Source organism: Ambystoma mexicanum, chromosome 12 (assembly GCF_040938575.1).
Source record: "Ambystoma mexicanum isolate Mex_15411 chromosome 12, UKY_AmexF1_1, whole genome shotgun sequence".
Classification (NCBI taxonomy): Eukaryota; Metazoa; Chordata; class Amphibia; order Caudata; family Ambystomatidae; genus Ambystoma; species Ambystoma mexicanum.
In genome coordinates, this window is record NC_090936.1 from 793,183,103 (window position 1) to 793,199,060 (window position 15,958).

General features: G+C 45.6%; 1 protein-coding gene across 3 annotated transcripts in view; it reads right to left on the bottom strand.

The window, feature by feature from the left end:
- PPP1R12A (protein phosphatase 1 regulatory subunit 12A) overlaps positions 1-15,958 on the bottom strand; it is a 2,468,713-nt gene that overhangs the window by 2,140,134 nt on the left and 312,621 nt on the right. For all 3 annotated transcript variants that reach the window (XM_069629290.1, XM_069629288.1, XM_069629289.1), the window contains exon 5: positions 3,594-3,738. In XM_069629290.1, coding sequence (XP_069485391.1) covers positions 3,594-3,738 — 145 coding nt within the window. The remainder of the gene's footprint in view (positions 1-3,593; positions 3,739-15,958) is intronic.

A 15,958-nucleotide genomic window follows, 5' to 3' on the forward strand; every position in this document is an offset into this window, starting at 1 on the left:
TCCAAGCATGAGCTTCACTGGCTCCTTCTTCCCTGCCAAGATCCTATTCAAAACTTCTTGCATTATCTATAAAGCAGTCTTAAACATCACAACAACGCAGCTACTAAGCTCCACAACCCTGTGTTCACGCTATGTTCACGCTATAAACAATAAACTAAAGACATCCTGTTCCTTACCATAGAGACTAGTTTTCTTCACAAGATGGACTCAACTGGCAACACATTGTCCTCTCTCCTACCCTGCATCTCTGTGACCACAAAGAGGAGGTTAAACTGTATTCCCCGTCATCAGTCTGACATAACAGGTCTAAGTGGGCAAATCTTGCTGTGCCCGTGCCAATGCTTTGCCTAGCTAAGTAGCATTGATTGCGGCTGCAAGGGTCCCATCGCATCTGCTGCTGAGCGTTTGGGTCTACCACTAATTCTTCCGGCGTATTACATGGTAAGTGGTGCAATTTTTATGATACAGCATTTATAACGCGCCTATACACAAGCGTTTCAATGCGCGAAGAGGCAAGGGAGGGGAACAGAGGGAAGACAGAATGATCTTACTAGGCTAGGTGAAACTGAGATTGCGCAAGTGCAGGGAAGGTGGGGAAGGGGAAAAGTGCGAGCGGGAGGGGAAGTGCAGTACACAGGATAAACAGTAAATAAATAGAAACAATAAATAGGAATAATAAATAAGTGCGGCCAGCTGGTGGCAGGTGCAAGGGGAAGTGCAAACATCAGTTTTCAAGTGTTGGTGGAGGGCTGTAGGGATACAGAACCAGCTCCAGAATGCAAGGGTTGCCAGGGGGGCAGTGCAGGTGTGCAGCTGGCGGGGAGGGGACCTGGGCCCGGGATAGAGGGTAGCCAGGTGACCAGGGCAATTTCAGTTTCAGCCAGGAGTTCAGCAGGGGAGAGAAGGAGAGAAAGCAGAGGTAAACAGGAAGGTCTTGAAGTGCTTCCTGAACCGAAGGTGGTTCTCCTCAATTTTCAGAGAGGCAGGGAGCTTGTTCCAGAGGGAGGCCCCAGCTGAAGAAAGATCTAGCACACACTCGTTGCTTGGAGAAGCGACTGACCCTGAGGGAGTTGGAGGCGGATGAGCGAAGAGCTTGAGAAGGAAGATATTTAGGAAGAGAGTTGAAGGTATTGAGGCCCCAGAAGGCCTTGTGGACAATGCAGAGGATTTTTAACTTAATCCTTGCAGCCACTAGGAGCCAGTGAAGAGATTTCAGTCCTAGAGAGATGATCCCTGGGCTTGAGGCCAAGGACATGTCTTGCAGTCCTGTTCTGGAGGAGTTGCAGAGGGCGGAGAGCAGAGGCAGGTAGATTTAGAAAGCGGCTGTTGCAGTAGTCCAGCTTAGAGCGAACCAGAGCTCTGGCGACAGTGAGCTTCTGGGGGAAGGAGAGAAAAGGAATAATATCTCTGAGGTGGTGCAGTTGGTAGTGTGACTTCTTGGAGACATCCGATGTGAGGAGAGGATTGTGTGGAGTCGAAGAGACTCCAAAGTTTTCAGCCTCACTAGTGGGAGAAGGAAAAGGGGCAAGAGAGACTGGCCAGAGAGAGACGGGGAAGGAGGGAGCGGGTGCGCCAATGAGGAGAATCTCAGTGTTACTGGCATTAAGGGAGAGATCATTGGCGGCACACCACTCCTGGATAGACAGATGAGAAGGAGAATAGGTGGCTGGAGGGAGCCTGAGTGTCATCCGCATAGCACTGATTAAATGCAGGCGTTAACCAGAGGATCTTGTGAAAGGAGGCAGGAAGCACGACCGCCTTCCCCAAGCAAATTCACTTTTACTTGTTGTGTAGTGCATCTTATGAAATTCACTGGATGTCAGAGACTTGGAGGTGTCACACACTTGCACTTGCTGTTCATTTGTCTGCAGCATGTCACACGGCTCACTCTGTGCCCTTGTGGGCAATGTTCACTAGCAATGTTATACCAAGACCGAACAGGTTCCCCTTGCAACAAGAGCCTGATCTCTGGAGCACTGACTGCTCCACTACACTCGCAGCCAGGAATCAGCGAGCCTCCACTGCCTGCAACACAACAAAGGAAAGAAATAAAACTGCCCGCACATGTTCTTAGGAGTAGCATGTCCAACTGAATATTTTGTAGAAAGAACGGTTGCGAAGACCCATTTAACAGTGGATGTGCCTGTTGGCAGGAGAACCATGTATATGAAATAATCCCTGCCAAGGAGAATTTGTTTCTTGGTTCTATGTGAAAAGACCTCATTATTAAGGTCTCATGAGAAAAAGACAATTTATTGGCCGTTTCTTTTGATCGTAGATCCCAAGACATTAATAATGAAGTCTTTTCACACAGAACACTTTTTTATTCAGGGGGTTACACCTGCTGAGCCCCATTTTGCTCCTCTCCCCCATTGTCCCATGTTATTACCCCCCCTTACCCTCCCCCGAATCCTGGGTGGTGGGCATAAGTGACATGCTCAAAAGGGTGCAGAAGAATAAAGGTGCCTGTCAGTAGTGCATCATGACAGTAACACAGTGGCACTTCCAAGCCTTGAGGGTTGGAGAAAGGGTTAAGGTCAAACTACCATGGCCTCTTCAACCCAGGAGGCTGGGAACATTTTTCGGTCCCCTGCAAGTCTGAGCAGTTATTTGTTCTGCGTATGCATTGCACACCCATTACATCATTGGGAAGAGCATTCAATACCTAGAATGTGAGCCCCCTTTGGCTGAAAACTGACCAGAATGCCCCTATTTACTTTGGGAACAAGAAGGCATCCTGTTCCTGACCTGTACTACATACCTCGCCTCATGAGCTGCACTCAACAGGTGACTTACTGCTCTGGACTTGCCTGCACTCATTTGCCGATGACACCACAAGCTATTTCTCAGCAAGTGCAGTGGACAGATTTGAGATGCTAATCTTAGCAGAAGAAAACAGTATGAAATGTTCTTGAGTGTCCCGAACAACTCAATATTCATGCCAAACAAAATGATCTCCACACTCCATCCCCCCGCCCCACATTACAATTAAACCTCAGGTTAACATTCAGTTGCATAAATTCAAAGACACCGCATTTTCTCCCCAAGCAGAAAGGGCTTCTTCAAGTGTTGGTGCAGTTCCTAACACAAAGTCGAATTACATAAAGTATTGATGACAAAATAGGCTTCTGCAGCAGTTCAGTCTAGCCTAGAAGGTTGCAATGCAACTCATCTAGGGAACAAAGTAACAAGAACATTGATCTATTTACAGGGGCTCCCCGTCAAAGTTTACATATATGTGAAACTAGTCTAAACACAGAAGGACATTCCAATTGCCCCCCTCCAAATGTTCAAGACAATATGTATTGGTGCAATCCGACTAGTAATTCCTTGTTCTATCTTTAAGGCATTAAACTTCAGGGACCTCTCTTAAAGTAACAACTGGCTCTGGAACGGATAGTCAAAACTAATAGTAAAAGTATGAAATCTTAATTTAAAAAAAGGTACTCCTCCTACCAGACTTCACAGCAGGACAGTTCGAACCTTTTGAATCCATGATATAGACGCATTGGTTCATCACATTTACGAACACCACATGTAGATCATAAGGTTTGTAATGTAACGGAACAAGTTTTCAAATAAAACTAGCTTACCACTTTGTTAACTGTTTCCATTTCACACAGATTCTCCACTAGAATTCGACATGCTTCTTCTTTTCCCCAGTGTGCAGCAGCATGAAGGGGTGTCCAGCCATCAAAATCTTTGATATTTATATCATAACCCGCTTGAATTAAAATCCTACAAAGCACACACATTTAAGAGTTAGAACTCAAAACATTAGAAGGCTAGAGAAATACCAATTTGTAAATTGTAATTCACATTTTAATGCCATCTTCAATACCCAAATCAAAAATGTGTGGGTAATGTTCAACCTTAACTGATATCCAAGAGGCCTATGCAAAGTAGAGACCAACAAGGATTGCAATCAAGAGTTGGATCTAAAAGTGGATCGCAGCTATATGGTACCGTTCAATAAGCAGGAGTACATGTGGGGAGCGAGACCCTACTATCTAGAATTCTACCACTCCAAATTTCAATATGAAATTTGAAACTTGACTTTTTTCCATTACATATATCGTCCTGCTTTAAATGCCTTTTAGTTACGCCCCAACACTCCTCTATATACACATTCCCAAACAGACAGCTGTCATGTCAGAGATACATGGACATATCAGCCACGGCGCTCGAAACAATCTTTACAATGGCCAAAGTCTTTCCCCCCTAACCGAACTGATAGAGCATACCTGCCACCATTTACCTCGAACACCAAAAACATCTCCAGTGGCGTACCAAAAGGCTCTAGCCTCTCCCCACTCCTTTTCAACATCTACATGTGCTCCTTAATGAAAATCATTCGAAACCACAGACTGGCCGCTTACAACTGCGCACAGGATACAAAACTCATCGTCAAGATGGCCACAAACCAAGATCCAAACACCGTCAATTGCCTCACAGACATATACAGCTGGATGACGCTAAACCAGTCAGCACGCAAAATATATGCAATTTGTTTTCCTATGTTACTTATATGTTATGAAATTGTGGCAGGTTAGTAATGAACCATTTGAAATGTATCTATTTTTAATATGTTGCAAAACTAGAATTCTATGAATCCATATCAACATGTTATACATAATCGGCCATTTCTTGCGAATTGTCTGCCTCCAGTTCTCTGGCTGACCCGGAAGAAAACATGTGTGCATCTTTCTAGCAAGGGAGCTCAGCGTTCAACACCGTCACTGGGTTCCATGACAGTGTGGGCCACATGCTCCACATCCCCTTTCTTTCGGAAATGTTGTTCTTCCTCATCTCAATGTAGGAGACCTATCGGCTGCAGCTAACGAGGAAGAAACACCACTACAAAGTTTCTCCTTCCCCACACCAATTCCTCATTCACACATACTATCAGCGCCCTGTTTCGATCCTACCACCATCACCCTCTCCACGTTCCATACTCTCCCATCCTTTGTCTTAAAAGCATGTCTTAAAACCTCTATCACCTCCATTCGCAACCGTCACCTCTCACAGCTGGAAAATCTGATCCGGACCAAGCTTCCAACTCTCAGAAGAGGACATCTCATGAAACTCCCATCATCCTGCAGAGCCTTTTTCCTCATCTGTTTGCATGTGATGTTAACTTTCCCTTCATCCAACCACACTCCCATGCCAGCCATCTCACCCATCCAACCTGGAAGCAACTTTGTAGCACCCTTCCTTCTACTATGTTCAATGGGTGAAACCCCAGTGGTGCAGTGAGGCATGAACCTATGAGTCTCCATGTGCAGAGTACCACAAGGATCATCCTTCTCCCCGCTTCTATTCTACATGTACCTATTAATCAAACTCATCAAAAAACAAGGCCTCACATGCTACAACTACGCCGACAATACTCAAATAGTCTTCAACATACAAGACACCCGAGAAGAAAACACCACACTAGAGAATTGCCTTCGTGACATATTCAACTGGATGAACCTCAACCATCTCAAAATCCACTCAGGCAAAACCGAGATAATGATTGTTTCAAAAAAGGGAGGAGACATCAACTACATCCCCTGGCCAAGAGAGCTTGGCACCACACCAGAACCATCATCAACTGTGAAAAACCTAGGGGTCCTGATGGATAACAACCTCACCCTGGAGCCACGAGTGAACTCGGTAATCAAGAAATATTTCTTCCTCCTGCGAGCAGCAAAAAGGATCCTACCGTTCCCGTCATTCGCCAACAAAACACTTAACATCATCGCTCTGATCATGTCCAGAGTAGACTATGCCAATAGCCTATACCTGGGCATGCCCGAACGACTTCTAAAAAAACTGCAACGCATACAAAATGCAACAGCCAGACTCCTCCTCAAGCTACCCAGAAGAGAACACATCACACCCGCGCTAAAAATACTACACTGGCTAACACTGAAACAACAAATAAAGTTCAAGGCCATGTGCATCACGCACAGCGCAATACACAAACAAGGCGCAGAATTCCTAAGCGAGAAACTACGCCTACACCAACCGAGAAGAACTTTCTCTCACCAGGCACCCAAAACCTGGAATGACCTACCTAAGAATATACAGAATACAACAAACCACCTAGCATTCAGGAAACTGCTCAAATCATGGCTCTTCAAAGCGTAACCACAACAGAGACGCACTAGAAAGCCCAGACATTAACACAATGACGAAAATAACTCCAACCTCGGCCACTCGCAAATCGGACAAACACTCGAACCAAAGAACCAACCTTTTGACAGAGCATAAGACATCATGGAAAATAGCCACAAAGGAAGGCTGCAGAGACTGACCACATACCTAGACCCAGACGAAAGCCCCAAGTGACTCTCCCACTCGTACGTACCGGACGAACATACCCAGACCGGCAGACGCATCTAGATAGACGTTGGCCTGCGTCGCACCTGGATAGGTTAGATTGAAGGATAACATGCCCGCGCCCAGAAAAAACGTGAATGCTAACATGTGCCACACCTAGAATTGTGAACACCGGCATGCGTAGCGCTCAGATGGAGTTGTGAATGTTAACTTGCTCACACCTGGAGGGGTTTCTAGACACTAGCCTGCGCCGCATCTGGATGGGGGTGTGAGGGTTGGCATGACCACACCTGGATGGAGTCCTAAACATTGGCCTGCGCCGCATCTAGATGGGAATGTGAGGGCCAACAGGTGTCACACACAGACAGAACTATGAATGTTAGCATGGTAAAGGTCAGGTAACCCACTAACCAATACAAGCTCAAACTCTGCATACTTCTCTCACTCAAAAAAACTCAACCATCTCTCGCACAAGCCGCACGCACTTCACAACACTGCAACACCAAAAACCGGAACAGCAGCACACACGGAGTGACTCCGATCCGATACCCGCACCAAAGCTCAGCACCCGGTGTATACTGAGTTGAAGCTGCCAACAGAACACCACTCCTCTCACTATCCTACTCCCTTCTTCGCCTTACTAATCCATCCCACCTTTATCGTTTACAGATCCGCCTGAGCGCCTGGGCACCAATTCTGTTGGTGACGGTGCACGGTACAAATACCTTTAACATTTAACATTCTTTTTACCACTTCTTTCCAATATCTTCCCTTTGATCACACCCATCCAATGGCTTTTTAATTATCCTGCAAGATCTTTCCACAATCCCATTGGTTTGTGGATGATATAAGGCACTGGTTTTATGAATAATAGCCCTTTCCTCATGGTATACCTCGATCTCCTTGGATTTGAATTGCAGCCCATTGTCTGTGAGAATCACCCCTGGGTACCCCTCACGTTCACACAAATCCTCCAAGAACCCAATTACTCTTTTAGTAGTGACATTTGGTGTCATCACTTCTACCCAACATCAGGACAACTTCAATACAATTTGTCTGGCATCCCTCGCTCCATAACGGTCCAATCACATAAAATGCTAGCTTCTCCCACTGGCTTTCTGAAATATCTGTAAGGGCCATGGGACACCTCTCACTTACACACACCTTGTCACTGTTTGTACAAAGGCTACAGTCTGGGACTATCTTCTCAGTCGGATTGTCGCACGCTGGTCACCAGTAGCTGTTCCTTAGCCTTCGCTAGTTTTCACTATTCCTTGATGTCCCTCAAGTCCGAGACGGATCAGGTTCTCCCTTAATCCTTCGGGTGGGGACAGTTTGTTCCCCCCTCATGAGAACACCGTCTTTAACACACAATTCCTTACTAGCGTGGGTCAGTTGAGGCTTTCACTGCCATTTTCTCCCCTCCTTCACCTTTAGCTAACTTGCATCCTGACACAGCTCTCGCTAACCTTCATCTCTCCATCTCCAACACACTATGTCCTTGCACCCGTCATGAGGATCCACCTGAAGCCAAGACCAATTGCAACTCTCGGAACGATTTCAACCTCGCCACCATTAAACACAAGTGTAGGGCGGCTGAGAGGAAGTGGAGGGCATCAGGCGGACACCCTGACAAACTGGCCTGCCTCCTTCTCCAAAGGCAGTACAGACTCTGTCCTCTCCAAAAAGAGCCTGTATCCAAGCCTGCGTCTCTGCAGCATCTAGCAAGCACAGCATTGGCTTCTCATTTCACCATTAAAACTCTGGATATCCTATCACCCTCTATTCCTCTACCTCCGTCTCGAACACTCCTGGCCCATCTGTGGCCATCTCTCCTCCTCCTTTCCCTTGTTCACCCCTGATGTTTCTAGACAAGTTCGATCTATGAAAGTCTTGTCAAAGCAGGTTCTCCTCTGCTCATCCAGAACCATTAAGGACCCCATCAGACCCTTGCTCAAGCCTTAGCTGATTTCTGCAATGACTCCATTGCCATTGGAACCTTTCCCTCCCCACTTAAGCACTCCCTTGTGGACCCCCTTCCAAAGAAGCCCTCTGCCGATCCTTCATCTTCGGCTAACTATCACCTGATCTCCATCACTCCCTTCCTGGGCAAATTCCTGGAAAGGCTGGCCATCAACCAGCTTAATCTGCATACTGAATCTGTTGGTTGTCTCTTCGACCACCATTCTGGCTTCATAGCTGCCAGAAGAACAAAAACTGCTCTCCTAAACACTTGTGAAGACATGCTCTCTAATCGCGATTCCAATCTTCCTTCTGTCCTCATTCTCCTTGATCTATCCTCCGCTTCTGATACGGTCAACCATGCCATCCTGCTCAATCGCCTCCGTGATAACCTGGGTATCACTGATCAGGCCCTGGCCGACGACCTTTCTCATCGACCAACCCCTCTCCGGTCCAACTGGGGTCTTTCCTCTCTTCCATCCCTCTCTCTACTTGCTGTGTACCCCAGGGTTCTAACCTTTCTCCTTGGCTTTTCCAACCACTACCTTGCGCCTCTTGCCCACTGCATCACCACTTTCTGCTCCAGCATGGAGTGTTTTACAGAGGACCCCCAGCTCTCTCCTTCAGGCTACCCTCAGCCACCTCTGCCCCTTTTATCATACTAGACTGTCTGGCCGCAATTCAGGACTGGTGTACCGCCCATGATCTCTCACTTAATGCCAGTAAGATGGAGATCCTCCTCATTGGTACACCTACTCCCTCCTTTCCCCTCTCTCTCTCTCTCTCTGGCCACCCACTCGGGGCCCTCTTCCTGCTCCTTCCTGTGAGGCTAAGAACCTTGGTGTCATCTTGGACTCCAACCTCTCCTCTCGTCACATCTCTGATGTCTCTAAAAAGTAAAAATATCAGCTGCACCTCCTCAGAGGTATTCCTTTTCTCATTTTCCCCCTAGTCTCTCATTGTCTACAGAGCTCTGGTCCTCTCTAGACTTGACTATTGCAACAGCATCTTTCTAAATCTGCCTGCCTCTTCCTTTGGACCTTTACAACTTATCCAGAACAGGACTGCAAGACTGGTCCTTGGCCTCAATCCCAGGGATCGCATCCCTCTACTTCTAAAATCTGTTCAGTGGCTCCCTGTGGCTACAAGGATTAAGTTCAAGACCCTTTGCATCATTCACAAGGCTTTCTGGGGTCTGGGACTGCACTACCTCCAACTTTCTCTTCATAGATATCTTCCTTCTCAAGCTCTCCACTCTTCCACAGCCAACTCTCTATGGGTCAGGCGCTTCTCCAAGAAGAGAGTGGAGGGTAGATCTCCTCGGCTGGGGCCTCCTCCTGGAACAGCCTCCCTGCCTCTCTCAAACTTGAGCAGAACCACAGCCGGTTCTGGAAGCAACTAGAGACCTTCCTTTTTGCTTTTGCTTTCTCTCTTCCTCTCCACTGCTGATGTCACTGACTGCTCCACGCACTGGTCACCTGGCTACCCTCTGAACTCAGACTCAGGGTACTGCATGTCCAGTTGCCCTTGCACTGCCTCCGGGCTCCCCCAGCACTAATGGGTCTGTACCTGCAACCCTAGTCCCTTCCCTCTGCGCTTATGAGCTACCTGCAATTCTCACTTCCCCTCCCAACTAGCACTTCTTCCCTCCCCCTAGCACTTCTGCCCTCCCTCTTCACCGCACTTGTGAGATCTGAATGACAAGGCCTAGTAAGATATTTTATTTTGTCCTCCCTTTGTTTACCACTCCATGTCTTGTTGCGCCTAGAAACACTTGTGTACAGGCACGTTATAAATGACATATCATGACAACCAACAACCTCAAGCTAAACCCGACCAAAACAGAAATAATTATCTTTTCCACTGAGGCCAACGTATCGTACTTACACTGAACTGGCCACGTTGCATGGGAACCCAACCGGGAGCCCCGGCCGTGATCACAAGCAAACACTATAGCAAAGAAAAGCTTCTACCTCCTGCAACTTCTTGGACGGATCCCTTCCCTACTTCTCCTTCACACACAGAACCCTTGCAATCATCACCCTAGTGTTATCAAGAATCAACGATGCAAACATAATCTACCTTGCAATGCCTGTACGGCTCTCTAAAAAAACTCCAACACATCTAAAACACTGCAGCAAGGATACTTCTCAGGGTTGATGTGGTCTCTTCTGTTTTGTCTCAGAAGAGCATACACGGGCTGCCAGTAAACAAAAAAAAAACACAAAAAAACCACACTAACTTCAAAGCCCTCTGCAGCACCCACAAATCACCACACGGACAAGGAGCGAATTCCACCAAGCCAAAATCAACCGCTACCAACAAAATTCGGAAGAACCGCATTCTCACGTCTAATTGCCAATCTATGGAACTCAATCCAGAAGATTAGAACGACAGAAGGCCACTTCACCTTCACCTATAAAACAAACACACCGTACCAACCACTAACCTTCTCACTTCTCTCCAGCATACCCCACAAATACCTCACACAATATAACAATCAGCCTCACTTCACATAACACACATCCACCATAGAAACAAACTGCCACAAACAACCTAGTCACTGGACGTTGCCCACCAGAGACAATCCCAGTGCGCACAATCCAAATATGCCTAGAAAGCGGCTCACAGACACCAGTTTCTCCTGGTTCTACATGCACCAACACAAAAGCACAATCTCTATCCTACTCCCTCTTAACTCACTAACCTACCCAACCCACTTTCTTACAGAACAACTTAAGACCCTGACACAGAGGGGTTCTAATGTGTGCTATGAACTTTAATTCAAAAGTAAAAAGGAAAAGAAAACCCTATCCGCCCTAACTAAGAGAGGTTTCCCTGCCTCAACTGAAATAACTAGTGTCAATGTCCAAAACAAAAGTTCAAATCTCCATTGCCAAAATCCGAACTGTGTCCATTAAACGCTAAGCTAACTAAATAAAAAGGCAGATGTCTTCTTGGTTCAGAGGATTGGCTCCCTTCCCCTGGAAAAAATGAAGCTCTTCTCTTGATAAGGCTTTCAAACAATGTTCTCAGCCACTCCTTGGCTGGTTGGGGAATGTCTCCTTTCCCCTAACCTTCCTCAGGTTTACAACGTAGCTCCTTGTAGTTCCAGACTGGTTGGCAGTTCTGGCTTCCTCTCACCATACACTGCACTGAAGAACACGCTGGATGCACATACGAAGCTGTAATGGGCCCCTGACCCTGGTGGGCAGACCTGGTTCCTCGAAGAAAAATAGCCTGGACACACTTTCCAAGCTGTAGTGAGTCCTTGACCCTAGTGGGCACATCTGTTCCCTCTCACCACGCACTGTGATGAAGAGTAACCTGGATGCACTCCCCAGGCTGCAGTGGATTATACAGGCTTGGTTCACTAACCTGCCAAGCACTATGTGAACTATTCATCTAGTTCCAGTTCTCTATTTGGGTGCGAGTCCCAGATTCCGATGTCCATTTTCCTTTCCGTGGGCTTGGTTCACTCCCCTGTCAAGCTCTAGTACAACTCTGTGTACTACTTTGCTTTCCTCTTACTTAGGGTCCCAGATCCTCCTTTCCCAGTCTTCCGACTTGTGCCACCAACTCTTTGAGCTCCCAGTGCCTTCTCGGCTGCCCACCTACCTTGTGGGTTGGTTTGTGCGGTTGTTGGCTTGTGGAAGCTTGACTTGTTCACGGGGCTCCGGCATGTTCCTGGTGCATCCCCTGCTCTGTGGCTGCTAAGCTGTCCTCTTTCCTTTTGGGGCCAGGCTGCATCGCTCTGTGACACTTCCTGTGTCTCTGGGGCGTCCCAGAGTGTTGGTCCGCCTGTGGGCCGTGTGGTCCTCACTTCCTGAACTGGCCTTGAACTAATTCCCTCTCTCCCCGCTTGTTCCTGGCATCCGATTAGCACCCACCTGCACGTAGGTTTCCTCCTGGTTCTCGCGGTTCCTCAAGGGAGGGCTTGAGCAGATGTCAAGTCCCTCTTCAGATTTCATTTTAGTTTATTTAGTTTCCTCTAATCAAAAGTTGCAAACCACTAGACTGGTAAAAGTGGTTCCAATGGTTATTCCAATGGTTATTCGGTATTGCTCGGCTTGCACTGCACTGAGTCAGTGCTGGTGTGGAAATGCACTAGGAATCCTCTTCGTCTCAGTGCCCTCTACTTGAACTGCTTTAGCAAAGTACATAGGGTATGAGGGTAAAATTGGAGAGGCATGAGGTGAAGGAAAAGTGGGGAAACTGTTGGAAAGGGGGTCTACGCTCATGTGAGTGGTGGGAATACTGCGTTTCCCCAATGTGGTTGTCACTGGTCCCAAAGAGGGGGTTCCCCTCCCAGGAGATCCACCTGTTGAGTACCACCCCCCCAAGGGTACAAACGGGTAGTGGCCTCACCACCCTGACCTCATGAGGAGGCACTCCCCCTTCAAAAGCAGTGACAACATTCCAGGATTCGTCAGAGGAGGCAGAGCAGACTTCATGTAACTTCCTTTCCAAACTCAAACCTTTAGCACCACTGAACCGGGCAATTGCAGGTGAGGTCCCAGAAACTTTACCTGACGTGTGCTGTATCCTCACAAACTAGGGTAGGTTGTTCCCTTAACCCTTCTTTACCTGGAACCTTTAATCTTAAATAAACTAGAGAATGTGTCTGAAGGGATAAATTGATCCGGTTTAGACCATGAAGATTCAAATACCGCAATCTCAATATATCAGAGATAGGTCACAACTTTTAGGTCACAATACATTTATTTAATCATCACAATACAAATATATTTCACATGGCTGTATGATTTAAAAAAGGTGCATAAAGTTTACAGTGCTAGAAATATAACCTCACCTTACAAAATGTGTGTTGTCACAATCTGTTACTCAAAGCTGAATCACATTTATGGCTTCAGAATAATTTCCCAGACTTCACAGAAAAGGGTTTGTCAGAACAACTTTTAAGACTAAAAAGCAGAGCCATATGCAAGGGTAGAGCAATCTTATTACAAGGGCAAAATAAATCTCAAGACCCTCAATCTATTCTGTGCGATGACATTTCGTCCACACAGCAATGCTATTAAAAGATGAATTCTTAAAAACTGACATTTTCTATAGTTGCAATGAAGCTCAATTACAACAGCCATTATTTGCATAGTTAAGCACATAAGGTAAGCACTAAAAAGTGCAGATTGGAACCTTAACCTAACTGCACAAACCTTCTGAGAACTATGGGGCCACAACCCCATTACAGGCCACTTTCAGTGCAGCAATTGCTGTGCATGTAAATTCCCATCAGTCAAATTGTTTTTGATCAGAAAAAAAAATTAGGTAATCCACTCCCACATCACCTGTAAAAGCATGAATGCGATATACATCATTCAATGTCCCTGTCAAAAATTGTACGTAGGCAAGACCTCTAGACAAATCAGGACACATTATGGGACATTGCTCCAAAACACAGACTAAAACGGTCACTGCACTCTTTGTGCAACATTATGTCACAATGGGACATAGCCAAGATGATTTACAGTGGCGAGCCATTGAGAAAATGATGGCCACCCACAGAAGTAAAAGATGAAAATGGAGAAAAGTTATTAAGAGAACAGTCTTGGATGTATCAGTTACAGGACTTTACTGATCGACTAAACGATCAAGATGAGAGGCATCCATTAGGTTGTATATAAAGAATTTCTTGCCGAGTGTTGTGATGAATCCAATGGAGTTATTACGGATTCTTCGCTGGTGACCACCTCCCATGTGGCCAGCGGACAGCAGCCGCTACCTAATCCTGTCCCTGGGGGCAGCTAAATGAGGGAAAATCACATGGGAGAAGACAACTACCAGGGAGGAGATATGGCTTCATTTGGTGAGACGCGGTATCTCCTTTTCCCATTGACAAGACCCCCTTGCACCAAATATCCTAATGGGCTATTGCCATGCATCTGTTGCTCCCTTTAGGAAAAATAGAAAAAGACTTTTCCCAACACCCTTTAGGCCAAACTCCCATCCATGATCTGAAAAAAGTAAAAGCTCCATGTAGCCATTTATGGGCAATACAATAATACACTATAGCATTGCAATGCTACACTTTTTAAAGCGGCTGAATATTAATGTTTGAGCTGTCTGACCCTTACAGTCTAGTCTCAGCAACGTCACACTATGTGAACGTTCCTGTATTCCAAATGGAAACACTCTAGTTGTCCGAGCGATTGACCACATGATTATGTCACGGTGGATGCGAGATGACGCCATTCACAAATCTCCAAGGTACCGAGAGTAAGACGTTTGATGACCAAACGATACTTAAGGAGTTGAAAATAAATATTTCAAACACAGCTACATGGATGATCAGGTACAACTGCTTCCTTAATTAATAGTTCTTTTTCGCACTGCATGATAACAGCTAGAGGAGTATAGGGGTCCTTAATATAAGCTACATTTCATTCAGCGGTACACCGTTAAGAAGCGCAACACCATGGCGCCTGAATTCACAAGGCTACCTTTAGCCTTAGATATGGTAGATTTATTCAAGACCAAATAATCTTGTTTTTGTTATCCTAGGCGACCTTTGTGCCAGTGGACAACCTAGAGATAGGACAGCATTGACCAATACTAGTTGTTAAAGTGTGCATAGGTTAAAATAATTTGGACCATTAAGTAGCGATAGTTCTCGCACAATTAATGTGTGTTTTTGTTGTAGTTGGTGGTTTCCAGTCCTGAAGAAGAGATAGCACTGTAAATTGTTGCAAATGTCTACATTAGTGATTGAGTTTCTAATTGAGAACAGGTTCAGCTCAAAAATGGTTAAGACAACATGAGGACCCCAGTGTTGTCAACTATTAGACACATGATTGCGTAAACTATCATTGCTCACATTTTAATCTTTGACCTTCAAACAATTATGGGCTACATTGAGCTAAGAAAGACTTCCGAAACTGCATGGTTCCTCATCTTGGACAAGCAATATTCAATAATTGTCCCTCAAACATTGTTAGTACATTGTCCTTCAGGCATGCACATTGCACTTTGCCATCAAAATAATTATATGAAGCCATAAATGTTCCTTAGCTTTGTTAAGTAACAGATTGTGACAAACAAATTTGGTAAACTTGGTGAGGTTATATTTCTAGTACTGTGAATTTTATGCTCGTTTTTAATCAGACGAAATAGGTTTGTATTGTGTTAATTGAAATATATTGGGACTCATCTGACATATTGATATAGCAGTGTTTGCATCTTCATGGTCTAAATTTGATTAATGTATCCCTTCAGACAAATTCTTTTGGTGCTTACAATCAATCACCCTTTGTAAAATGACAAAGTGAAGATTGAAAACAAGTCACTCAAACCAAACCTTTCATGAGAAAATCCATTCAATACAAGTGAGTTCCCTACTTTATTAAGACGGGTAAACAATAGGTCTGTGAGACAAGAAAGAGCAAGAGGAAAGTAATTCTCAGAGCAGAGAGCTATGCAGCAGCACTCTGTAGCAACATTATGTAATGTCATCTTGTTGCCAGATTGAGTATAAAACCACATCACTTGAGGACGTTATTGCAGCAACTGCACAGACATTAGCCAATTTCTTTGTAAGAGGCCATGTTCATTGTTTATCTAGTGTACAGATGGCATCAACTATTATTACAAGCCAATTAATACTCCTAATCCTTTTAAGAGCAAGCAATGGTAAATGTGAAAAAAGTGTCCT